The following is a 27,986-nucleotide window of genomic DNA, read 5'->3' as shown; positions in this document are numbered from 1 at the left end:
GAAGAGCTGAGTATGCATTCACAAGGCTTTTTGTGTCAGTTCCTTTTCTGGGGAGTGTATACTGTTCAATATTCATAAACATCTTTATTTATAATAACCATCAGAACCATTTTGATAAACAGCATAAAGATTATATGAATATGCTCTGATGCACAAATGGATTCAAAAGTGATGAAAGAGGGAGAGAGGGAAGAAGATGAAGAACATTAATTAACACAAATCTGGATGATGATGATGATGATAATAATAATCATAATAAAAAATAAATCTGGGTTATAATACATTTTGAAAAACTTGGGTAAAAAAAATATGTTTTCAAGATATGTTATATCAAAATTGTTTTTTTTTATCTTTAAAAGTGGTACACAAATTATTTTGTTATACAATCCTGTTGTTCAAATGTGTTCAAACTATGTTCAAATATTCATTTCTATCTGTTTCCAAAGGCAATGGGTGTGTAATATTTGGGCTTTCAGAGTAAGGCTTTAACAAGATACTTCACTTCAAAGGTTTATTTCAGGTGCAATGTCATTTGTTAGCTCATTTGCACTCAAAGTCCAAGGCTATTATTACTGTAACCACCAAAAAGCCTGCAGAAATGTTACATGAAAAGCACAAATCGCACATATTTATTGCAAAACCAGCTAATCTGTTTCTTTAGTTATAAACAACTAAATCATTTGCGTTCACTGTCCACTTCAGTCTCTCGGTTATTTAAAGGTCATGATTTTAGCCTATGAACTGTGAATCTGCGTGCAAAATATATATATATTTTTTATATATGTTTAGGATAAGAAGGAGAGGCTAGACAAGATTACTGGACAAGTGAGGGTTTTTCAACTTCAAATCTATGTAGAACTAAAGCAGATGAAAATGAATTAGTCTTTGACGTGTTGCAGTAGTATGGAACGGAACTAATGGGTGTTAATGTCTTTTTTCAAACAGGCTTCAGGTTTAGGACACACACATACACACACTTGCATCTCTGTGCCTGTCTGTCAGACTAAGTGCTCCGTAAGCATTCCTCTACATCTCTGGAATGTTGCAATACTTCAAGGGTGCTGTTAACTAAAATTTATACTCTAGTAAAAACTTTAGTATTCACTCTCTCTGCTACAGGTCGCAATATGTGTGTGTGTTTGAGAAAAACAGGCTGGTTGCATTCCCTTTGGTGGTAAAACGAAATCCATAAAGGTCAAACGCCATCTTCTCCACTGAGTTTAGCATTGAGTAATGGACACAGATTAGACAGTCCCATCGGTGAAATCTCGTCTTGTGAACCCTTTCTGTAAAATTGAAAACAGAAAAAGAGAAATTACTTCTAAATTATTATATAATAGTCTAAACATAAAAAGTAATAGTCATATACTGAAGAAATAGGCTGGTATATTATATCTTTGATCAAGAAGAAACTTCCTGCATTCCACTGTCACATTCCAGATGGACCACTGATCTGACCAAAGGCATTTTGAGCACCACAGACAACAAACTTTAACTAGTCTCAGCCCCGGACGGTATAAGTCCATGGACCACCCAGAGTCTATTTACTGACCATTTGATGGTCTCAAACAATGAGTGCTTCTGAAGAAGAATAAAGCACATTCTGTGAGGTACTTTGTATTCGAAAGTTTAGTTTAGACCACCGCTAGATCCATGAGTAGTACTATACAATTTGCTTTGTTGTCTGCGTTACATGTTTTTAAAAATCTGTACTTATATTCTGATCACAAATGATACAAACTGAATGTTTTTTCCCCTTCTGAACATTAATTCAATGGTTTCCCGTCAGAAAAATATGAATATGTCAAGTTAAAGTAAAGTGCAAGTATATTTTCAAGTAGGCTATACTTTATGTGTAGGGGAGAGCGGGGCACAACCTGCCGCTTTTTGACTTTCTTAGTTTGTTTAATCCACTTGGGGTTCAGAGTATTTGTTTTTCCCACATTAATTTCCCACATGTCTAATACAATTAAGTTTTTTTGTTACATTAATACAGTGTATACTTTTTTCTTGAGTATACAAGACCCTAGCCCTACTGCGATTATATTTACAGTAAGAATACTGTGAAATGAAATACAGCAACTTACTAGCTAATTGCTGCCAGCAAGTTGCTGTATTTTTCACAGTTTTCTTTTTACAGTGCATAGGTGGGGTAAATTGTAACATGAGCAAATGACAGCTTAAAATGTTATCTGATATAATCCAAAAAATCTCCAAGACAAACTAAAATATTTTGTCAATAAAATATAATTATTAACTTTTTAAATTAAAATAATGACATTTTTTTATAATTAAAAATGCACTATTTTTTTAGTTTGACAAAAAACACATTGCTAATACATCTATACAGCATAGTTCAAAACATAATAATAATGAATAATTTCTGAACCATGTTTCTCAAAAAAAAAAAATGAATAAAAGTATAGAATATAATATAGTTCAATAGGGGCTCATTGTAACGCAGTGTTATAACGCACCCCATCTGCGCAGCTGGGATTTAAACCACACCACGCATCTTCTGTTGGTTAGATCAGCATTAAAGAAAGATCTTAACTGTTGAATAAAATATATTAAATTAAAATAATATCAGATGTCTTATTTTAAATAAACACAAAATAACTGAGATGAAAAATAAACTAAAGTAAGAAATGTACTTGCAATGCTATGGATAAATAAATGTTCAGTGATATCTTCCAAATATTTTTTATTTTTTTATTTTTTAAGTTTTAAAACGTGTGTTAGAACTAACCCGCGTTGTGTTGCGCCCCGCTCTCCCCTACTATAAGTAGTAAACTTTAAGTGCACAACTAGTTCACACCTAAGTTTCTCATTTTTGCACATTAAGTATATACTATGCTCCTATTTAGGTATTTATACTTGAAATATACCTTAAACTGTACTTTAACTCTTTATATTTCATATTTCATTTCATATTTTCAACATTCAACATTTCATACATCTTCTTCGCCTGTGTGTTGATCCAAAGATTCGGTACTAGAAGATGGGTAATAGCGCCCTAACGTATAACAGCCGAAACATTGATAGCCAGAAAATTTGTTTAGTGGCGGCAAAGAGTAAAGTAGATTTGAAGTAAATTCTTGTAGACTACTAGAGGTATAACCAACACAAAAATTCAGATACTCAGAATTAGGAACATATATCTGTTTTCATTATAACTCAATATTTTCATACAATGTATGTTTATAAGACTGAATGTAAAACTATGTGAAAAAAACACTGAATAGGCTACTCAACTTATATATTAAAAAATATATTGAATACATAAACAAATATATTGAATACAACTACAAGCCAAGTATACTCAGAATAGTTCATTATATTTTTAAGTATATCTCGATCAAAAGACTGAATGCAAGTATAGGCCAAATATAGGTTGACTTTTGTGTCAGTATAAGTCAAGTATGCTATTTTAAGTATATTTCTGAGAAGTACATACATTTCTGTTACATTACATAAAAAGTAGACTGAAAATATATTTTCTTATTTTTAGTTTAAAATAAGTATACTAATAGCACACTTGAATAAACTTCTTTTTCGTAAAGGTTGTTATATTCATGCACAAGAGGGTATAGTTGGTCAGACAGCCTCTTCCTGTGTAACTGGCCATTGTGAGGCTAGGCTTTAACAACTTAAAACAATAGAACCTCTTTGGGGAAAAAATCTTTAAGTGAGTTCAAATGGATCTTGCATTGATGCCAGTGAGACAATGACAGATACGACCTTCAGTTCAAGTGATAAATAGATGCTTTTGTCAGACGTTTTTGGTATTGTGCTTGCAATCCTTTACTGAGTAAATTGTTTTGTTGTAAATAGGCAGCAATATTATTTAAGACATGAAAAAAGAAAAGCCATTTAAACAGTAAAAACACAAAAGACACAATACGTTTGCTTTAGTTAGAGTCAAGTCGGTAATCAGTAATAGGTTATGGGTAAATATTTTTTCAGTTCAGTTTTATAACTGACTAACAGACGATATCACATAGGAAAGCACAGTAACGGGCAATTGGACAGCTTTACAGTATACTTAAGGAGCTATTCACATACTCTAACCGCCCATATTTATTGACTTGACATAATAAAATAGCTGACCATTGACCAAGCACACTGATCCTTGCTAAGCAAATGCACACAATACCCATCAGTGCAAAGTCTGTATACAGTAAGTATCCATTTTCATATCAGGTTACAGAGAATAGGCCTTTTGTCGCATGACTACTCCTAGCATGTTTCTCTGAACAGTAACACATTCATTTGAGCTTTTAGCTGGGTTTTATACAGAGACTCACCTGTTTGTAGTCTCTGTGAAGTTTGCTGTACTGAAACATGTTGGACAGAACCGTGGAGGCGGCCCTAGCTGCTTTCAGCTTCCCAGGACTGAGATAGAATAAGAAGGGAGAAACATGAGAAGCAATGCTGGGACATTGTGCTCTTGATTAAACAGCTAAATAATGAAACAGTATGTAGGCTATATTACAACAGTAGTGCTATGAGAGCTGGTAGAAGAGGTCCAACACCTGAAAAATGTTCTCTTATCATATCAGTTATCAGAAATGATGCTTTCTAACCTTAGCTCTAAAGTAATGGGTCTGTAAGCACCATAAACATGGGGGACCACCATAAAAGAACAATTTGTTTTTCAAAGGCCAACTTATACTTATACTACCCCAATCCTGAATATGTAATTAGTTATGTTTATCGTGATTAACCTTCAGCTTAATTCTAAAATGCCACAATTATTTCAACCCCATCACAGTACATTTACAAATCACAAGCAATGTAGCTTGTTTTATATGACACGTTTTAGCTGGAAGGTATTCATTCTTAATATTATTATTTTCAAATGTTATTTCTATTACAAATGAAACAATGAACAGTAAATATATCAAAGAATTTCCTTTATCTAAGGCTTTTTTAAATTATATTCCCCCACAAACTGAATCATTTACATTTGTGACAAGCTCTTAAAAATCAACACTATCTATTAAATATATTGGTTGTTTTTTTAATGTTTATGGAAGAAGTCTCTTATGCTCACCAAGACTGCAAATGTAAAACTGCATTATTGTGAAATAATATAGATTTTTTTTTTATCAGCCACCAGTCTTCAGCGTCACATGAACCTACAGAAATCATTCTAATATGCTGATTTGCTGCTCAAGAAACATTTCTTATTATTTTTAATGTTCCTTACTATTTTTGTGAAAACTTGGATAGATTTTGTTTAGGATACTTTGATAAATAGAAAGATCAAAAGAAATACAAAGTTCAGTCATGAAACTCTATTAATCGCCGATTGGTTCTTTCAGTTTTACGACACCAACCAATCAGAGGTACTTCCTCATCTCCGTGGCTTTACTTATACCGTATCCTAGCTGCTATCCGCATGCTGCGTAGTTATGAGAACTCTGATAATCCCACCTCCTCCCCAGCGCCACCTGTAGAGATCTGCTTGGGGGTTACATCATTTTTTAGCAGCCTTTCTTGTTGTTATCTTGACTAAGCTGAACATTATGTATTTGTTCACAATAGCAGCAGCAGCCGTGTAGCAGATCTCGTCTGCCAAAATCAAGCCTATGTACATTCCATTCGCTAAGCTAATAAAATGCTGGTTGAATCTATTCACTCTGTGAGTTGTCATGATTGAACAGCATCTATTTGAAATATAAATCTTTTGTAACATTATAAATTAATTTAATGTCACATTTGATCAATTTAATGCATCCTTACAGAATAAAACTTCTGAACCAAAACTTTTGAATGCTAGTGAATGTGTATGGTTATTTTAATTATTTTTTCAGAATCTTTAGAGGTCATTTTGAGTCAAATTTGTATGATAGCCACCATTTAAATGATTATATGGACAGATATATCAATAAAACATGAATACGAAACTATCACTTTTTCAGTTTAGTGTCAAAATCAGGTTTGAGAAATGATAATGTTTTCAGTTCTGAAACATTGACACAATATTAAACCATGAAGTAAAGCTTTCGTAAAGAGCATTGCAACTGTTTTACCTGTTGTCATGAGAAGTCTTAATGCTGACCAGCTTGGGTAGTCCATCAAAGTAAGTGATATCTCTTGCAGCTAGAGAGCTTCCTGTAACCAGGTTGTTGAGAACCCCACAGATGTTGACCACCACGTCACTTGAAGGTTCTTTCTGATGCCCATCACTGGGGAGTTTGTTCACCAGAATATTCACCACTTTGGTAGCTATGAATAGGAAGCAAAAACAAATTTAGCTGGAATTACACAAACAAAAAGGGTGACAGAGTGAATGATATGTGTGTGGTTTGATGAAGGAGGCGCCCTGTGGCCCAGCGGGGGTGGATTATAGTGAAGTAGAGAGCTGAGGTCAGGGTGAGGACGAATTGGCAGCAGTTCAACGGATATTGGGAATGTTACAAGTTTGAGTCTGATGGGAAAATAAAAGAATGTGTGGGAGTAAAAATGTGTAAGGGGAAAGGCGAAAAATGGGTAGTGAGAAGAGAAATATAGTATTTATCGAGTGTGTTTTTTATAGCTATCGTCTTGCGCAATAATGTAGGTTTTTACTGATCCAGACATTTAGTTTGCAGAAATCCAGAATGTTGAAATCTTGGCTGGGGTGTTTTACACATTAAAATGTGATTAAAGACAGCGCTCTGGCAGGAAGTCATCCACTAACCCATATCAGCTTTGTTTTTGCAGTGTCGAGAGAGGTTCCTCAGCAGACCCGTGAGAGAACGGAGCTCAGCATCCGTGGGGTTTCGCAACAGGTCAAGAATCACCGGCAACATCCGCTCCTGCTCAAGAGCCACACGACTCAACACAGAGGCCCACTACAACAGAACAAAGGAAAATGGCGAGTGAAGGAAAACGAGAGAAAGATAGCGCTTAGTTAGACATCCTGCCAGATGAAACACAAAGAAACACACAGTAGGGGAAAAGGGAGACATGGCAGCAATGGAAAAAACAAAGATGGATAACATACAGATGGAATAAGTAGGAAAGTTGAACAACACACTTAATTTTACAATTAACGGTAAAAGTGATAAAAGTGACAGATGCAGCTACTATTGAGATTATGATATTGAATATGATTGGTATCTCACCCTGCTGTCGCCCGCTGTGATGTTCTGCAGGGCTCCCGCTGCCGCTTCACGTGTGGCTGTGCTCGTCTCGCAGCTCTGCAGGATGCGGTTGTACAGACCGACTATCTGAGGGTGCCACAGCCACTCTGCTCCTTTAGGGACTCTTGCCACTTCAGAGAAGGTGGACAGCTCTTGATTCCTCTAAAGGAACACATTATAAACTCATTAAAGGCAGACAGCAGGGAATATAATAAGCAAACTTTCAGCACACTGCTGAAAGCACATAACTAGAATAATGCTCAAAAGTTTGGATTTTTTAAACGATTTTTCTTTCTTTTTGAAAGAAATTAATACTTGTATTCAGTAAGGATGCATTAAATTGATCAAAAGTGATAGTAAAGACTTTTAAATTGATATAAAAAAAAATAGTTTGAACTTGAAAAAAATTGATTAAAGTTTTCACAAAAATACAGCACTATTCAAAAGTTTGGGGTCAGTAAGAATTTTCGTTTCTTTTTTTTTAAAGAGAAAATAATTATACTTTTATTTATCAAGGACACATTAAATTGAACAAAATGTGACTTGAAGGACTTTAATGAATAATGTTCATAAAGATTTCCATTTGAAATAAATGCTGTTCTTTTGCACTTTCTACTGATCAAAGAATCTTTAAATGTTTCACTAAATATTATCATTTTAGAATGATTTCTGAAGAATCATGTGACACTGAAGACTTTAATGGCTGCTGAAAATTCATCTTTGCTATCATAAAAATACATTATATATACTTTATATAGATTTTTCTAAAACATTTTTTTACATTATTTCTGATCATAAGCATAAGAGCATGAGACTCCGTCAAAAAATCCCAAACCCCAAACTTTTGAACAATATTATATATTATCATTATACAGTTTAAAGAAATATGAATAATATAAAATACATAATTTGTAAAAGGTGAGTAAGGGCAATAATATTGCTGCTTATACAAATAAAAGACTGACATCTTTTGCTTTCTTGCTCTGTGGTGTGAAGCAGCCGATGGGGTCATTGTGTCGGACGTTCTGTGCTCGAGTGGGTCCTTCCAAACGCATCTGAACTGAAGCAGGGATCTCGGAGTACAGCTGGTACGACAGGTTGCGCAGGACACATACACAGTTCTCTACACCCTAGAGGCACAGAAGCACAGAATTAGGATTTCAAACGGTTTTGGAAATGATGTTGTAGATTGCAGCAGCCGAGGTAGATAACAATCGTTTTCTAATTGCCATCTGAAAATGGTATCACTTTGCAAATGATGCCACACTCGCACAGGCTCAAGGCTAGCATATTAGCAAGCACAACACTTGAAAGTTGATTCTCAGGTCTGACCTTGTCCTCTCCTTTCCCCTCCTGTTGGGAGTTTTCGATGTATCCGACTAGAGAGTCTACCAGGCCCCGAGTTTCCCGCATCTGCTGCCTGGTTCTTTCATTTACTGAGCTTAGGTTCCTTTCAAAACATAGAAATGGGTGATGTTAGCATGTCATGATATTTGTTTGTTTTATCATAGATTATAAGGTCATTTTATAAATTTGTCTTTAAATATTTAAAGCAGGTTAATCTTAATTGTGTCTATAAATCTTTCCAGTTGCAAACACAGCCATAAACGTTCATATTTGTGATTGTTACCCAATGACAGCATATGTCAGAAAGAAACTCTTTAGATTTTTGTTTTCATTATTTCTGATACTTTTTAATCAAAAAGTATCTGACATAATGGACAATAGCAGGTCTAGCCTAGCCCTATAATGTTATATTATGAAATGTACAATAAAGAATTTAATGTAATGTTATTTTAATGTAAAAAAAGAAGCATTCATTATGGATACATTTTACACCCCCACGTTTTTAATATCTTGGGCTTGTTACTACATTTGTTGACATTGTTGCTCCATGCTCTGGTTAATTTTTGACCATGCTGTGAGTGCATGTGGTGCAGGTATTAGAACATGATTGTCTTTAAATGTGATGGCTGTACCTGAGGCAGCCTGTGGTGTTGTAGAATATATCAGCCTCAGACGCGCTCTGTTGAATGACACCAGCATCTCCTCCTCCAGATAGAGGCACCAGCACTCTCTCTGTCAGCTCAGACAGACTCTCTCTGGCCAGCCTCTCCTTCAGACTGTCTTTAGAAGACAGGTTCCACAAAATGCCTACAGAAGATACACTCACAATTTAGTCCTCTTTAGCTTTTTACTTATAAATATACATTTGCACATGCTGACATAAAGTACAACAGCTAATATTTTAGTTATATCACTGTTTTTTTAAAATATCATTGTTCACTACAGTATCCTTTGTATGAACTTAAATAAGTGTTGCATTCCCAACTTTTTTTGTCAAAATAAGAAGCTAGTGTTTTTTAGAGCAACAATACATTGTTTTATCTGCCTGTAAGTTTATGTATTTCCATACATCTGCGCACTCTGCTCACGCAGACATCAAACTTCATCAGCGCGCTTCATGCTATGCAGAGTTCTTCAGACGTCAGTCACCAAGCAGAGCACCAGAACCGAAACAGCAGCCACCTTTCACGGCTCCTCCCGAACCAAAACAACAAGCTTATGCTGCATTAATGCCATAACACCGTGTCTACCAGGCTTGTGCACAGTTCAGAATTGAATTGAGAATGACTCCTAAATTCCAATTCAATTCTTGAATTTAAATTGATGTCAAAAACAGGATGTAGAATTACAATTCGAATTTGAATTAAAGGAAGTAGAATTGAAATTCAAGAAAAATTCAAAGAAATTCATGTTTTAAATTACATGAATTACATGTCCATCTTGCCATAGCAGCTTCTTCTGCACCTGTTGAGAGAATCTTTAGTGTCCCAGGAAAGATCTTCAGAGCAGAACGCTGCAGACTCAATGATAAAACATTTGAGGAGCGATTGAGAATTAGACGCATCAGTGTAGCTCAGTGAGTTTTGCATGGGTATTAATGATAATTGCATTTATAACAACTTTGTGTTATTTTATTACTTTGAAATGGAAATATCATCGGAACAAAACAAATTAAACAACAATGAGGGGTTAATTTATTTAAATTGATCATTATCTGTATTTTAAAAACAAAATGTATGCAGGGTTGAGGAGTGACACTGTAAAAAATTAATCATGGGTCTTGTAATTTTCACAAAATAAATAAATAAATAAATAAGGTCCTAATTAAAAAAATGTGTGTATTTTTTCTTAAGAAAATTATGGTTCAGTGTTGTAAAGAAATAAAACCAAGAGATACACTTTCCTAATGTTTTTAAGGAAATGTAAGCAATTTTGAGGCTTGAATTGAGGAACCGATTGAGCTGATAAAATGAAGGAAAATAAGATTACTTGTTCATTTTAAGAGAATTTGCTCAATTATGCCGTTTTATTTAGAGACACCATTGTTAGTTCCCAGCATGCTTTGCATATGGCTGGAAATGGAGATTAATATTGAAATTAGGTGTTGTTTAATGTGTTTTTGAGTGAAGGAAAACATCTGTTAATGTATAATGTTCATATATGTTTGACATTTGAAATCATTTCAGTTATGTTGAAATTTTGACCATAACCATTGTGCAGAAGAGTAGAGCTTATGGTTCGGTTGTTATGTGAATAACTGCAAGTATTATTATTATTATTATTATTATGAAGAATAATGTTGTTCTGGGGAATTTTGTTTGAATTGTTATGAATTTAATTCTACTTCCTGTGATTCCAATTCAAATTCAACTTCCTGTCGGGCAGAGTCAATTCGATTCAAATTCCAATTCATGCATTGAATGGAGGCAAATTCTGAAATTCTGAATTTTGCACAAGCCTGGTGTCTACATCAGCTACAAAAGGCTTTCAACACTGGATGCGACAAAGTGCCCGTGTCAAAGCATTTGTCCTTTGTGTCAGACCGTCCTTAATAGAACAATGCATCAGTTTATTGCCTAGGATTTTTCCCGTCACATCCAGTGTAGACAACATCCCTGATTATAATGGGTTATTTTGTCGCATCGCGCACGTCCGGTGTAGACACGGTGTAACTACAGTGCTTATGCTAGCATCTCGAAAATTGCCTGCCCTACCATTAAAACATGACTGCCTAGTCATGGTGAAGTAATCAAGCATTAAAAAATCAAATGTTACAAAAAAATGCATAATTGACCCTACTACAAATATTATAAGTAGTAGTCAGGTAGAAATAGTAAAAAAAAACAACAACGTCAAGTCTAAAGTTCTCAGATTTATAAAACTGTCCATCGGGGATGTTTAGTACACAGATCCCTAAGCTACCAGTGTCTTGTGCGGTTTTAAACCAATCACATATAAGAGTGCAAGTCATAAAATGTCACTAAGAGACCTGGCAACCCTGAGTCCAGCAGGAAAGAATGTCAAGGATTGTTTACTAAGTGAGTGTGATTGTGTGAGGGGGTGGGGTGATAGCAGATCTCACAAAGCACAAAGGCCTCTGGGAGTCTACTTCCCACTGCATCTGAGACTTGGAATGATTCCAGGTAACAGCCAGACAACTTTTTCTTTTCTGCTCCCTCGGTTTCTCTGAATATGCTCAGTGGCTAACTTAACTCTCCACCTGTCTACACTGACAAATCTGCTCCAAGTTGGCATCTAAACAATCCTCGGCCTTACTGGTGTGGTCCACTTTTGTACTGAATCAATATTGATATACTACTAAATATACTTGACTTCTAGCTAAAATATAAGTGCCACTATTTATTTCCAAAGGTAAGTTCATAGTCCAAAACCTATGCCCTGCTCGAAAAAAAACAAACAAAAAAACTTCAAGCTACATACCTGTGATATTTTTGCGTAGTTCATCATCTGGTTCTCTTAAAGCGCCAACTAGTTTGCTAATGCCACCGGCTTCGATAAGTGCTGTCTTGTTGTCCATATTCTCATAGATGAGGTTGCGTGTAGCACCTGTCGCATAGCGCTGCACCTCCTGGTTCTCACTGCTGAACAGCTGTACCAATGCAGAAATGCCCTTCAAACTGCGCACCTGAGCAAGAATCAAAACATCAAGTTTAGTACAGCGAGAAATATATATATATATTTTAATCATTTCATTACATATTGATTCCTAAATGATCGCACGTCTCTGAATCCCATTTCTCTGCTATCCAATTAGCCGACAAAAGTTAATCTTTTGAACAACCCTTTTTCAGCCCAACATGGCAACCTGCACAGACATCTGTCTATGTTTTGCCATGATGTGCTCTCAGGCGGAATGTTCTGCTCCCTGAGGTTGAGGATAAAGATTAAGGGCAGGGTGAAGGTATTCTGTCCATCTGGCTTGAGTATAAAATATAACAATAGTGAAGAAAAATAAGCTTAGCTGTGAGCCCATGCTCAATCAGCTATGAAAATAAATATTTTGCTGACATCTAAGAGGGCCGGTAGATTCTTTTAACCAAACTTAACAATGTTGTTGTTTTTTACTGCAAACCTTGAACATGGTTTATTTTTATAGACTTTAAAAGGGATTTGAGTCATTTTTTATGTAATTAAAAAAAAAAATGTATCTTGCAAATTTGACTTTCTCTGAATTGCAATTCATAATAATGACTGGTTATTGTACTTATGTATCAGTCTTTGGTCACTGACCATGTCTGTTTCTTCAGTGTCTCGTGGCATGAGCTTTGCACTTTTTAAGACAAAATTCAAAAGAGTTAGACTTTAAAAACACGTCACTAGACCTTAGCATTTTGTTCCTGTCGGATGCACTCTACATCTGGCTGTTTTTGAAAGGAAGAACACATCCTGTGCGTACGCCCCACCAATCTTGTCTAAACAGAGCACTGTTGCTGCCCTGGACTGAGAGTCGCCATGTACAATAAAATTACAAGTAAATTCAGGCTGATTGGACCCCAAAGTACCAGAAAATATGGCACATATGAAATAATCACAAAATAATGACCAAAAAATGTCACCTTGTTGTTGATTGAAATCAATTTCAAGTTTTTATGCCAAGATTTTCCTTAGTTTTACTAACATAATATGGTATTTCCATTGATTTAAAATGTTGCTGAATTAATATAACGTTTTGTTTTGTTTTTACCATGGTCTTTGCTTCATTGCTGTGGTAACACTGATGCTGTATGTAGGCTGCTCCCAACATCTGCATGGCAACATCAGTGGATGAGAGATAACTGACTGCAGTGGTCATGTCCAAGTTATGCATTCTGCTCATTCACACAAACAAAATGGAAAGTGTTAAAAATAAAAACCTATACATTGATTTGTTTCAACATAAATATTATATTTAATGTATGTGTCTAATACACTAAAGAGTGATACACTAGGGATTTTTTTTTCTTTTTTTCTAATTCAGCAAGGATGCATTATGTTAATCAAAACGGACAGTAGGCTAATCTTACAAAATATTTCTATTTTAAATAAGTACTGTTCTTTTTATTCGAACTTTCTATTCATCAAAAGATCCTGAAAAAAATCTATCACAGTTCCCCCAAAATATTAAAGGGATAATTCAATAGCCAAAAAAAATATTTACTCACCCTCATGTTGTTCTAAACCTGTACGAGTTTCTTTCTTCTGTTGAACACAAAAGAAGATATTTTAAAGAATGTTGGTAACAGTTGATGGCACCCATTGACTTCTATAGTAAAACAAGTAATAACTATAAATTATGAATAATTACATGCATGTAGTTACATGTAGTTACTTATTATTACTCAGTACTTGTAATGTACAATCACAGAATACAGTGTAACAAAGACACCTTCAAATAAAGTGTAATTCATTTCATTAAAAAAAAAACTATGGAAGTCAATGGGTGCTTTCAATTCGACATTCTTTAAAATATCATACAGGTTTGAAAAACATGAGGGTGAGTACATTTTTTATTTATTTTTTATTTTGAACTATCCCTTTAAGCGGCACAGCTGTTATTCGTCGTTGTGCTGAAACGTATCTTGAGCACCAAATCAGCATATAAGAAGGATTTCTGAAGGATCATGTGACTTTGAAGACTGGAGTAATGATGCTGAAAATACAGCTTCATCCTCACTGGGAAGAATTTAAATTGTTAAATATATTCAAATAGAAATTAGAGGTTAAATTGTAGTAATATTTCACAATATTACTGTTTTATCTGTATTTTAAAGGGTTAGTTTACGCAAAAATTTAAATTCAGTCATTAATTACTCACTTTCATGTCATTCCAAACCTATTTGATTTTTAATCATCTTCGGAACACAAAATAGGATATTTCTGAAAAAAATAGGAGCTTTCTGTCCTTCTTTCCATCTATAGCTATGCAAATGACTCCTTGGTGCTTCATACATTTTATTCAAACTAAGCCATATGAATTGAGCTGTTTAGTCCAAAATTTTCTGAAGAGACATGATTGCTTTATATAATGATCAGTTTCACACATAAACATTCATCAACGCACACATCAGTTGTGGTAAACGTAAGCTCAAGCATGCTGGCTTGACGTGCGAGAACCAATGAGGTTCATTCTCGTGTGATGCAGCAGGTTTGAGCTTCCACAAGAGGTTTGTTCTTGTGCGTCAAGCAGGTTCAAGCAAGCAAGCTTGAGCTTCCGTTTACCACAACTGATGTGTGCGTTGATGAATGTTTATGTGCGAATAAAAGCCTAAATTAAATCTGTTCATCATATAAAGCAATCAGGTCTCGTCAGAAAATTTGGACTAAACCGCTAAATCATATGGACCTGTCATGGAGGGACAGAAAGCTCTCAGATTTCATTTTGAAATGACATGATGGTGAAATTTTATTGGATGAACTATCGCTTTAATTCAAATAAATGCAGCCTTGCTGAGCATAAGAGACTTTTTTAAAGAATTATAAAGATCTTTTTTTTACGGCAGTGAGTGTTTAAGATTTAATAATAACTGATGATGTATCAAGTGTTAAACAAAACTTGTCATCATGTGCACTGCATTGTATAAATGCTCCTATGTTGTATACCTATTAAACTTGAATCCTTCATGGCCAGATGCGGCATGAGAACACAGCTAAATGGAGACAACTGATATCTTTTTTGTAGTGTATTAAAAAATTAGTTGACATTACCCGCCAAGAGCATCCGTTGTTCCATCGGCCAATCCATCATAAACATCCACGCCCCGACCGACACTCTTCATACTATGCACAGACCCTGCTCTCTTCATGGTGCCTTGGTAATGCCCAGCACCCAAGAGACTGGCTCCCCCAGTGGACATCTGTTGCCACTGCATTGAGTTGCCACTCAGCCTTTGCTGCTGCTGCTGCAGCATCTGACGATTATTTATGCGGCTGATGGTCCGGTGGGAAGGGCCTTTAAATGAATACTGATTAGCCAATTCTGCCTCCCTCCATCCTGTGTTGAAACCGTCCCGTGCCAGGGTCCCACTGAGGGTGCGTTGCCTGTGCACCGCGTTGGGTGAAGGGCTGTGGGTATACGACGGCATCCAGTTCGACACGGGAGATGGCTGTCGTTGCAACGTGAGCCCGGCCATTGCTGCCACCTCCTGCTCAGTCCGATTCAGTGTCCTCGATTCTGATGTTTGCATCTGGTTGTAAGAGCCACTGAGATGTGAATCATCATGGTACATGTACGGGCGGCCCACTACGGCGGGCATGGGCACGCCGTGGCTGATTCTGTGCCGTGTGCCCACTTCTACTGCAGAGCGAGAGGAAAATTCCCCTGCGTACTGAGACAGTCGGGGTGTCTGTGTAAAAGCAAGTCATAAAGTCACATGAGTATCAAAATTATACAAAAGCAACCTTCTGTGTCTGATATAAGTGATTAAGTACGTGCTAACTCTTCTTTCAGACCCACTGCTATCTCACAAAAGGGGCCTCCGGAGTTCACCATTTGGCACATGAGGTCTTGGTTTAGGAATGTTTCAGATGCACATTGGGATCTGAGCTCAATTCCACAGCTTGCTAGAACTGCACTTCACTTTCTAAACACAGCTCCCACAGGAGAATGCAAAATACCGCATCATTGTGTGTGCAGGGTGCAGCCACACAGAGGGTCATTGTCATGGGATTGTGGACTTTGCAAATTTACCCAATAAAAAACATCATTAATCGTAGCCTGATTTTAAGAGTGCAATAAAAAAATGATGTAAAATAAAATGATTTTACTTAGTAGCTAGCATAAAACTAGAAAATCTGGATTTAATTTGAAATTAACAACATGATTGCTTAAGGGTTAGTTCAGCCAAAAAACTTCATTAATTGTTCACCCTACCGTCCTTTGTTTATCTTCGGAACACAAATTAAGATATTTTTGATGAAATCCAAGACTAATTTGTGTCTAATTGAATTAGTAAAGACATCGCTAAAAAAATCTGGATGACTACATTGGTTCAACCTTAAATTTATGTAGCGTCTGATACATTCAAGCCTGCCACGGACTCCAGTTCATCAGCTGTGTCTCATTTCATTTCATTTCGAAGGCTGCGTCCTCCGGAGGACACATCCTGTGTAGGATGCAGTATACGGAGTGTCCTCAATCAGAATTAAATGAGACGTCCATTGTAGGACACTCAGGCAGGAAGTAGGCTATCACGTTGCTATGCCAAGTTAACATGTTCAGCCTTGTAGCGCTCTCACGCCAGTTAGGCCTATATATGAATGAAGCCATTATAACTTGAAAATGACTATGAAATGTTTCTTGCCTTGACAGCAATGTACTGTTCTAAACTATTAAAAGAGCACTAAACACTTTAGAGGCAATACAGCTTAAAAAACAAAAACAAGCTTAAACTAATTACATTTAAACACCACATCAACGCTAGTATGTATATCAGGCGGTGGTTCCATTTTTTCATATAACGTTTTTTAACGGCGACGCAAAGAACTGTGGGTTATCTGCAACAGCGAAGGATACCTTATGCACACTCCGAATTCCTGTGAAACGCATGCCGCCTTCGAATGCGACCTCCGGAGGACGCAGCCTTCCGAAATGAGACACCGCCATCATCTCTCCCGCACTCCCTGGATTCCCTGCACCTGGTTCTCTTCGTTAGCACTCCCTTCATACTGAACTCACTTTCCTTCACTCCTTGTCGGTTGTTAATGTTGTTTTATGTTATCCTGCTCTTTGGCTACGTTATCTTAGAAATATTTATTAAACCCATCTTTATTTGAAATCCGCCTCCGGTTTCCTCCCTGCACCGACCCTGATTGTGACAGCATCGAGAATACGTTTTGTGCTGAACAAATGAAAACAAATGAAAATAACGACTTTATTCCTCTATTTCTTCTCCTCTGTGTCAATTCCGTGTCAGTACCTATATGCAGTTTACATTAGCTGTGTCTCATTTCGTTAAATTTCGAACTCGAAGGCTGCGTCCTCCGGAGGACACATCCTGTGTAGGATGCAGTATATGGAGTGTCCTCAATCAGAATTAAACGAGACGTCCTTCGTAGGACACACAGGCAGGAAGTAGCACGTTGCTATGCCAACACGTTCAGCCTTGTTGCGCTCTTACGCCAGTTTATATGAATGAAAAAAATACTACATTTACATTTACATTTAATCATTTAGCAGACGCTTTTATCCAAAGCGACTTACAAAAAAAGGGCAGAGCAATAGAAGCAACGAGACAAACAAGGCCAACAACCTGTAAGAGCTGTAAGAAATCTCAATTAATTAGCAGAGTACACAACTTTTTTTTTTTTTTTTTTTTATAGCCAGCTACAACAAATACTCACGTACGGAAAATACAGAACACTGGATTTGGATAGCTAAGATAACAACCCATTAGGACTAAGGCTGATGCCCCAACTGTTGTCGTTAATGCGGATTCAGTGGCCCAATGGGTTGGTTTTGTATGGCATTCTAGCTAAACGCGCAGCAATAGCCATCGACAGCAAAAACTCACGTACGCAAAATACAGAACACTGGGTTTTGGTAGCTATGATAACTATGTAGCATACCCGCCTGAAGGCACAAATCCGGATGAGAGACGTAGATATGATCAGTAAGTGCTATTCTGTATTGGTGAAGTGCAATAGGAAAAGTGCAATTGGAAAAGATGTGTCTTAAGATGTTTTTTAAAAATGGCTACAGACTCGGCAGCACGAATTGAGATCGGCAGGTCATTCCACCAGGTGGGAACGGTCCAGGAAAATGTCCGTGAGAGCGATTTCATGCCTCTTTGGGATGGACCCACGAGGCGCCGCTCACTCGCAGAACGCAAGCTTCTGGAGGGTGTGTAAGTCTGAACAATTGAGTTTAGGTATAATGGTGCAGAACCAGTGGTTGTTTTGTAGGCGAGAACTAGAGCCTTGAATTTGATGCGAGCAGCCATTGGCAACCAGTGCAGTTTGATGAAGAGAGGCGTAACATGCGTTCTCTTCGGCTCATTAAAGACCACTCTCGCCGCTGCATTCTGGATCAACTGCAAGGGTTTGATAGTGCATGCTGGAAGCCCAGCCAGAAGAGCATTACAATAATCCAGTCTGGAGAGAACAAGAGCTTGAACCAGGAGTTGTGCAGCCTGTTCTACTTAAAAAATGACTATGAAATGTTTCTTGTCTTGACAGCAATGCACTGTTCTAAATGTTTAAAAAGTTTACCACAACTATCTGTTTGAGGAAATAGAGCTTAAAAAACAACAAAAAAGCTTAAATTAGCCTACTTAATTTAAACACCACACCTACGCTTGCATGTATATCTGGCGGTGGTGATGTTTTTTCATATACTATAAAAAAATATGACGGTTGTTAACGACAACGCAAAGAATTGTGGGTTATCTCCAGCCGTGAAGGATACTCCTCATGCACACTCCGAATTCCTGTGAAAGAAGGACACATTCGAAGGTCACATTTGGAGTGTCCTACTCACTTTTTTTGAAATGAGACGGCCTTATGGCGTATGCAGCCTTCGAATGCGACCTCCGGAGGACGCAGCCTTCTGAAATGAGACACAGCTACAGCCATTGTAACCGCAGTGCAGCACTTCCGTGTTCTCTGTCAGAATGACGGCTCATCAGCATCACACGCATGCATTGTGGTGCTCACGTGAACAGTGTCGGCCAATACAGAGCCATTACAGAGAGTTCTAACGTAGAACCTGGAAACGCTGCACTGCGGTTTACATAGAAGGGTCAGAGAGCTCTCAGGTTTCATTAAAATGACCTTCATTTGTGTTCCGAAGGTGAACGAATGTCTTATGGTTTTGGAACGAAATGAGGATGAGTAATGACAGAATTTTCATTCTTTGGGTGAACAAACCTTTTAAAGGCTTTAACTCTTATTAAAATTGGACCTTGAAATTAAATGGAAGTGTTACCGCAGGGTCTTAAAGGGAAATGTTGCGAGGCTAAATCCATTACTAAAACAAGCTCAAGTATTATTGTTTCAAATAAGTGAGGGTACACTTGAAGATTTTGTGAATGTAGTCACACTTACCGCCATTGTTTTGTTGCCATTGTAGATAAGAGACTTGGAACTGAATCCAGGGCTTTTGGATTGATATCTCACAGTGGATGAGTGGCCGTTAAATTCTGGAAAGGGGACCATTAAGTAAAATATTAAAACAGTGAATTTGTTTATGATCATATTTGTTTCTAAATTGTTTGTATATTGCATATACTTTTCGTCTCTAGAACAGAAAAATCAACTGTTGACCACACAATGAAAGTCAGTGGGATTCAATACAATATTGAGACATTTGTTCAAAAAATATCTTCTTGTGTGTTCGACAGAAAAATATTTTTTTGCCATTTTGCCATCCAGATGTACTTTCAGAGAAACGAAAACTACTCAGGAAAATCTCTGTCCCATGTTGCTTTCGTTCTGACGGGATTTCTGCAAAAACATTACATTGGTCAACAGTGACACAAGACCCAGCTGTGTCACCTGATCTTTGTTTGGTATTCAGCTCTCTGACTTTGTGCTTCAGCAAATTTAAAAAGATCGGGTTTCTATCAGTGCTTGGCTTCTTAACCCAGTCTGTTGCAAACAGTGCTGATTAGTTGTTCACATCTAATAGATATGTGAAAATATATTAGGTTTAAGTCTCAAAACATGCTCAAAAGAGGTTGTTTCATGAATGAGAAGGGAAGTCTGTTTTAGCAATCGCACCGTAAAAGAATGAAACAGAGGGAATGACATCATAGGGTGGTCCTTTGTCTTATTTTCTGTTTTTTGGGGGGTTCTCTACATTGTTTGTTTCTCTTTATTGTGTGTTCTTTATTGTCTTTTTCTCTCCTTTTCTTTTTATCTTTCTTTCCTCTGTACACTGACCTCTATAGACAAACAAAAACCAACCCTGTATGAAAGAAAACCTCATTATAAAGTAGTGGGTCAGTAAGAAACAGAAATTGTCTACATTCAACAAACCAAAGCAACAACCCCAGGCTGGGTTCAGGGGAGTGGAATAGGTTCAGTTTGTGTGAGGACTGAAAGATGAGGTCAACCACATATTGCTCCTCCCAGAGGAGAGATGAATTTCAGCTAGAGCGCCATATAAATGTGACGGGTGTGTTGCTCAACAGATAAAAAGAGTAGGTTGACTTTGGCACATATTTACAATGTTTTTCTGAAAAAGAAAAATACTAAACTTATTAGACTAAAGAGTGTTAACCATCCATCTTAATATTTGTATTCACTTCTGCAATTTAATTAAAACATTAATTAAGGATATTTTATTTGGGCAATAATAAAAAGCTGTGATAATGCAATCTGCATTTTCATAATCATTTAAAATGATTTAAAATTCTTCATTAGCTTCATTATCCAACCCTTCTCCTCTTCTTGCTATAAAACATTTTCCCACTCCTACTTCCCAAATTCCGATTTCTTATCTGTCCTTGGGGAGTCTGACTGGAAGCACAAATGTCCAAATTAAAGTATTGGCAAGAATGCCTAAAGGTTCAAGACCTGACCAAAGTTGTCTTTATCTTGATTAACTATAAAAGTAATTTTTTTTATTTTTTTTAAATCAGCATTTCCTTGAACTGGCACTATTCTAGACCTTTGAAGTGCACTTTTTTGAGATGGTTCCCTGGTAGCCACTACACAGAAGTTCATTAAATGTTAAATTCCTTTATATTGGGTGGATAAGAGAGTTCAGGGAAGATTACTTCTAAAATTGAAACATCTGTTTTGTTTAAGAGATCCTTGGCGTGACATGCACATGTCTTTGCTCATCTCTTGTTTTTCAGTGTACATTCCACCACCTTAATTAATGCCTTAATGTAACTGATATGCAGGCTGTATTAATATATATATATATATATATATATATATATATATATAGAGAGAGAGAGAGAGAGAGAGAGAGAGAGAGAGAGAGAGAGAGAGAGAGAGAGAGAGAGAGAGAGAGAGAGAGAGAGAGAGAGTAGATATATTATTAGACTACATAATTTGTTTTATTGTTTTGTTTTCTGTATGTAAAAATGAAAATATAACATAAATAAATAAATACAAACAATACACTATTACAAAAAGGAAAACTGCCCTGTGACCACAATGTTTATGAGGGATGTGGCTGGACTGTTCCATTATAAACCCAAGTGCAATAACAAGACAACGCATACTAAACTTGTTGCTGCTGGAATTGATAAAGTGTGAGATTCTTATTGCACATATGCTCAATAAATCACCAAAATGAGCCTGAGGATGATTAAAAGCCATGCAACCCCTGCATTCCCTGAACACTTGGTTATAAAATCTGAGTAACAGAGCATACATCTTGATTATGATTCAATAGCAGGCACTGTGCAACATATTTTTAGGATAATTGCAAAGCAGCAGTTGTCTGTTGCATGCGAATGAATGCGCCTTAAAAACAAGACTGTTTTTCCACGGTTATTCTTCTCTGAAATGTTTGACCATCACACATCCTCCCATTCAAGTCTCCCATTAGCTAAAATAGAACTGCCCTATACTGATAAAACACTCAAATGGCAGGAAACTCTTCTGCAAAGGACGTGGAGGTGTGACCAAGTGTGTGACAGACCAGGTCAAACTGACCTCCTGTGTAAACTGGCTACGAACAAACAAACAAATACATTGCATTTAAAAATGCAAAATATAAAGAATGCTGCCAAAATATGATTTAAAATATATATGTAAATGATTTCTTCTGTAGTTTGTCTGGCATTTGGACAAAATCACTCAACTCAAGAACGCCAGCTTGGTCATTTCGTCTTCTTTTCAAAGGGTCATGTCCAAATTCCTTTTTAACATAGGCCAGACAGGAGCTCTCTCTTAACTCACCGGCTGTGATTAGGCTCAACAATAGGGTCAAAGTTTAAATGCCTAACATTTCTCTTGCAAACAGGCATCCCGAAGGCTAGAGTTTTTTTCAAGTGTTACTGGTTAGCAACATCTTTTCTATTCATATCAATCAGACGTCACAATTTTTGTCAAGTATTAAGAAATGGACTTTGCTATAATTTGAGTGAGATCTGTGTACTTCAACTTTTAAATCTCATATACTATACTATATAATAGCTTATCCTCTTAGGTTCCTGTTAATTTGTGATTTGTACTATAATGTTTGACCTAGTGCTTGTGCAGTGGATTAGTTCAGTTATATTTCAGCCACCTTCTTGACAGGAGAAAGTTTCACTTATACAGGGCAATGGGGGTGGGGTGTTGGGAAGGTGAAGAGTGAGGTTTGCCCTAATTTCTACCTGCTTTTCTAAGCCAGAGGAGAAAGCGATACCTTTCCCACGGGTTGTCTACTCCTCCTCCTCCTCCTCCACAAGCATCCACACACTGCTCTCAATGGCTTACATCTCTAAATCACATGTGCTGAGTGATCCATTTTACACATTTGCATTTGAAAGCCTCTATATATCTTGTCACGGTTTCATTGTAGAACAATGACACGATTTTCCATTAACACAAGGTTATGTAATGTTTACAAGTTTCCATTCTGAGGGCCAATTGACTGTCTCGTTTTCAGGAAAATGTCAGGATATCAGTTGTTCCATAGTATAATATCCTGTTTAAAGGGGGTTCCCAGCAGCCAAACTCGGCCAAATACAAAACAAGATGAATTTAAAAAATGACCACTCACAAAAGTCAGTGTTTTGTCTCTTATTAACCAAGATACAAAGCACCAAGCATGCTGGAAAAACAGAGTACGCACCTGCAGGAAATGTGACCAACTGTGACCAACAAATGAAGACCAAACAGATATTTGCATATGAATGCAAAACAAATCATTTCAGTGTCACCCAGAGTCTATGCAGAGCTATTGTGCTCACAAGTTCAGCTATCGTTGCAAGGTTTTGCTTGTACATTTCTGAAGGACTGGTTTCTTAAACTTCACAATATAGTATTATTCATGTTATAGTATTCATGTTATAGCTATTTACATAACTAGACTGCTGGTCTGATAAGAGTTTTAAACTATACAAATATTGGTGACAAATAAAAAAGGAGGAATTTGGGTGAATTTAAAATGTTAAACACCAGAAATAGTACATTACTTCAAATTTATTAATACTGTTTTTCAAAATTAGATAATTTGAGATAATTGAAATATAAAGTAGATTACACCCCCTCCTAATGATGGCACAGCGGTTATTGTTGCTTTTTTTATTCTAAAGACAAATTTGTCTTTAGAATCATCCTAGGGAGAAACAAAACTCCCTTAGTATTTAAAATTCTCCCTGTACTATTTTGAGGAGCTGATATACTGCACTCTTACAGTAGCCAGAAATATGTTTAAAATGTTACACTGTATTGTAAAAAATGTCTTATTTGCACATTCCAGACCGGTTCATATGCTATCAGAGTTGTGAAGAGCCCAGCCACCCCATGACGGATCCTCAGCAGGTTTTACTCACCTGTGGAGGCGTTGAGTCGGGATGAGGATGAGGATTTCTCCGCCATGCGCTGCTGGACCTGCTGCTGGACACGTCTGGCTTTCGATAGGTGATCCTTCCTGGGATGGTCATCGGTCGGGATCGCATATGTTGTGACCGAGGTGCTGGGCTGTAAGGCGGAGAAGAACAGGCCCTCGGTGGCCACAACAGCACTCATTGTAAAGTCCGAAAACTCACTCCACAAATTATACAATCCAAACTAATTTTTATTTGCGCGTTGAAAAGGAATTTCCGAGATCCGTGTTTTGAGGGAAACTATGTTTTTTCCGCCGCGAATGTTCTTCTAAAAGAATTCCAATATCGGATTAAAGTAATTTGCCCGGAGCGCAAGTCAAATGAAAAGCGCTCCGTCTCCGTACACTTGATCTGTCCAGCTCTACGTAGGCAGCTGTGCGCTACTGTCGCCAATAGATACAGAGAGAGTGGAGCTGGACGGGGGCGGGGCCTCCTCATTCACTATGCTCTCAGCACTGAGATATGCAATTATCAGCCAGTTTAGAGTTACAATGGTAATACGAGAACCACCGTTTAGTCTGCCTGATGTGAAGAGCTGTCTGCCTATTTTGTCATCCCTCTTCTATAAGCAGTTTTAAACATGTTTTGACATGGTACATGGACATATCATGGTTTTCTCTATAATTACAATGGTAGCCTAAGCCTATTTGAATATGCTAAACATTCAGGATCATGGTATTACCATCAAATAACATCATGGTACTGTTGTGTGTTTATGTGACGTACTACCACATAACTTTATTTTGTGATGGTATTCATTTTTAATAAAGTGACCAAGTTATTTCAGCCAGGCATTGATAAATTGCTAACCAATAAGTTAAACATGACAAAAATGATTGCTCACCTCCAATACAGCAGACTCTGGTTTCATTGTTTGAAATGATCCTCCTTATTTATTTTTCTTTTGTCGGTTTTAGAGAACACAGCCTCACGATGTCCTTTCATAAGCGCCTTTTGCTCATCTCTCCTTCTTCTCTTGACTTTAACTATTCTGTTTAAAGAGGAGTATCTTAAAATGTGTGTTACCCACCCAAATTCTGACCTTATACGTCATCCCTCCTCCCAGGAAATGTAGTTAATCCTTAATAATAATAATAATAATAAAAAGACTGGAGGAGAAATGCAGGATTATAAAAAATCCCACTTTAAGGCAGAGAGGATGAGCTAATTTTTTAGTCAACAGGCAGAATGAGATTTCTGGGGTTTTTCCAATTCATTAGATCTAAACGTAATTATATTCTGTGTATACTACCACCACTGACTCATACAGTATGAATGCATTATTTTGTCTGATTGCTTTATCCACTTACTGAAATGGTCATTGCCTTTTGTTATAAACAAAGGAAGGCTCCATAGTTCAGTCAGACACACCCAATGCAGCAATCCAGCAACTGACCAGGGTGGTCACTCTATCCCAAAACCCTCAAACTGAGAAACTGATACTAAAAACGATAGTGTCGTTAAGCTAGTGTCTGTGTGTCTATCTTAATGTTTGTTTGGTTTTTCTGTCATTTTCCCCCCCTTCTCTTTCCCCTGCAATGCAGATTCTTAGATTAGGATCTGTAAGTGTGAATGGGCTGAGGGATAAGGGAGAACGATTTTTACTTACTGAGTTTCTTAGGTTTAAAGATTCAGAAGTAATATTTTTTAACAAGAAACCCACAGTGATATAAAAAAGAGTTGTGGTGGGAAGGAAAGCTTTGTTTAATCCATGGCATAAATGTTAGTGCAGGTGTAGGGATTTTATTTTCAAATCACCTTAAAGGGTTTGTCTCAAGACCTATAAAAGGCAAGACGTTACAAAGCCCATCTTGTGGCTCTACAATCATTTTATGAAGCGACGAGAATAGTTTTTGTGTGCAAACAAAAAACGAAATAATGACTTATATATAATGATGGCCTGTTTCAAAACACTGCTTCCTGAAGCTTTGGACCTTAATGAATCAGCATATCGATTTGTGTTTCGGATTGCGTATCAAACCCGCCAAACTGCTGAAATCACGTGACTTTGGCAATCCGAATCGGTGATTCGATACACTGATTCACAAAGTTTTGAAGCTTCATGAAGCAGATTTGAAATCTGCCAACACAATGCAAGTCGTTATTTAGTTTTTTTTTGCGAGCAAAAACTATTAGCTTCATAAAATTATTGTAGAACCACTGTAGTGAGATGGCTTTGTAGAGTGGAAATGGGCCATCGGATTTCAACAAAAATATCTTTGTTTATGTTCTGAAGATGAACACAGGTCTAATAGGTGTGGAACGATATGAGGGTAAGTAATTAATGACAGAATTTTCATTTTTGGGTGAACTAACCCTTTAATGTCAATACTTTATCAGAAATGGAAATAGAGAGAGGATGTATTTTAATGGTGAAAGCTAAAGTTGAAAATAATTATTAATAATAATATTATCAATAATATTGATAATAATTATTTTTATAAATATTTATGCTTCAAATAAAGGATCGGATAGAATCATCATGTTTAGAAAATTTGGAGAGTTTTTAAGAAGATATACTTTAGATGGAATGCTAATCGTTGGTGGGGACTGGAATTGTTCTATTAATTTTCTTCTAGACAGGAAAAATGAAGAACCACATCCTATATCAAATTCTTTAGTTCAGAAAGAAAGATGTGTGGAGAAATAAGCATTAAACAAGAGGAAAAAAAGAGAAAAAAGAGATTAAACAATGTACTTGGACAAAAGTTTCACAGGGAATGATATGTGTAGCAAGACTTGACAGGTTTTATGTCAAGCGTGCTGAAAATAAAAGAATAATATGGGTGTAATATTTTTCCATGTTGTCGATCAGACCACCATTTTATTACAGTCAGTGTTGTTTTGACTCAATCTAAATGCAAAAGTCTGTATTTTGTAATGAAATGTAATTTTGCATTGTTGAAAGAAAAATATTTTTATGAGAATTTTGAATTGTTTTGAAATGTATGTTCTAAGAAAAATTAATTTGATAAGTTGATACAGTGGTGGGAAATAGGAAAGACACAAATACAAATATTTTGTCCGCAGTATACATGTTATTCAACATGAAAAATAATAGAACAAGAGATTTTACACATCACCAGAGTTCTAATTCATCTTCAGCTGGCATTTTATGTGAAAAGTAAAGAGATGAATGTAATGTATTGTTTGACAACACCTGATGGACGAAAGACTTTTGATGCAAGAGAAATGAGAAAGATTGCGGTGGACTTTTATTCAAACTTGTATAGCAAAGAAGAAACTGATACTGAATGTGTGTCACAGCGTCTGCAGCAATTGCCTTCTCTTATTAAACTGCAGTGAGAATCTGGAAAGTTCTGTTTCATTTGAGGAGTTAACTGATGCCATAACAGATGAAGCCTGCTAGAGTGCCAGAAACTGATGGACAATCAGTGGACTTTTATAAAGCTGTGTGGAACTCCATCTTTTAGAGGTGATCCAAATGTCTTAAAAACCTGAACAACTGAGTATAAGTTCATAGCTTAAATTCTAGGCAAATAAGCTGAAGACTGTACTACACCAAGATCAATCCCACTGCATTCCAGAAAAAAACAACATATATGATAATATTTTTATTATCAAAGACATTTTAGACTCATGAAATGAATGTTGGCTTTCTGTTCCTGGATAATAATAAAAAAACATTCGATAGTGCTGATCATGGTTTCCTGTATGAAACAATGAGTGCTTTAGGGTTTGGAGATGGTTTTATTTCTTGGATCAAACTCTTATGAATGCCTCTTTTATTTAAACAAAAATGGGTTAATTAAACCAATAAGATTGCTTAAAAGTATAAGACAAGGATACCCACTGTCTGCAGTGTAAGTTAACAGCATATACAGACAATATTACTGTAATTGTGAAAGATCAAAGAGATATTGATATTGTTAATTACAGTATCTCTTTATATAAAAAAGCATCATCTGCAAAACTGAACCGGAGTAAAACGGAAGCATTCTGGTGCAATGATAAAGAGAAATGCTTTTAAGTCAATGCACAACCTGTTACCCCT

The 27,986-nt window shown here is 36.6% G+C and overlaps 1 protein-coding gene across 3 annotated transcripts; it reads right to left on the bottom strand.

Annotated features, from left to right (window-relative positions):
- Nucleotides 1-64: 64 nt before the first annotated feature.
- On the bottom strand, nucleotides 65-24,945 carry pkp3b (plakophilin 3b). Of its 3 annotated transcripts, XM_067440935.1 has the most exons (14): nucleotides 24,816-24,945; nucleotides 23,918-24,065; nucleotides 19,521-19,615; nucleotides 15,186-15,823; nucleotides 13,186-13,309; nucleotides 11,922-12,126; nucleotides 9,113-9,287; nucleotides 8,466-8,583; nucleotides 8,099-8,263; nucleotides 7,116-7,295; nucleotides 6,689-6,842; nucleotides 6,039-6,234; nucleotides 4,308-4,395; nucleotides 65-1,286 (listed from the first exon to the last, which is right to left on the bottom strand). In XM_067440935.1, the coding sequence occupies exons 1-14, from the start codon at nucleotides 24,840-24,842 to the stop codon at nucleotides 1,245-1,247; spliced, it is 2,355 nt and encodes a 784-aa protein (XP_067297036.1). In that variant the 5' UTR covers nucleotides 24,843-24,945; the 3' UTR covers nucleotides 65-1,244. The 3 variants fall into 3 exon arrangements, with proteins under 3 accessions (XP_067297036.1, XP_067297026.1, XP_067297045.1); XM_067440925.1 differs by lacking the exon at nucleotides 24,816-24,945 and having other exon boundaries at nucleotides 23,918-24,480; XM_067440944.1 differs by lacking the exons at nucleotides 19,521-19,615; nucleotides 23,918-24,065; nucleotides 24,816-24,945 and adding an exon at nucleotides 18,955-19,105.
- Nucleotides 24,946-27,986: the final 3,041 nt, after the last annotated feature.

The sequence above is a fragment of the Pseudorasbora parva genome, chromosome 1 (genome assembly GCF_024679245.1).
Source record: "Pseudorasbora parva isolate DD20220531a chromosome 1, ASM2467924v1, whole genome shotgun sequence".
In the NCBI taxonomy this organism is placed as follows: domain Eukaryota; kingdom Metazoa; phylum Chordata; class Actinopteri; order Cypriniformes; family Gobionidae; genus Pseudorasbora; species Pseudorasbora parva.
Note: the sequence above shows the minus strand (reverse complement) of the source record. Positions and strands in the feature narration are given on the sequence as shown.

Coding starts and splice junctions, on each gene's coding strand:
- pkp3b (XM_067440925.1), bottom strand. CDS start 24,113: ATGAGTGCTGTTGTGGCCACCGAGGGCCTGTTCTTCTCCGCCTTACAG. Junction 19,616..23,917: donor CCGACTCAACGCCTCCACAG/GTGAGTAAAACC, acceptor TCCCCTTTCCAG/AATTTAACGGCCACTCATCC. Junction 7,296..8,098: donor AGAGCAAGAAAGCAAAAGAT/GTCAGTCTTTTA, acceptor GTGTTCCTTTAG/AGGAATCAAGAGCTGTCCAC.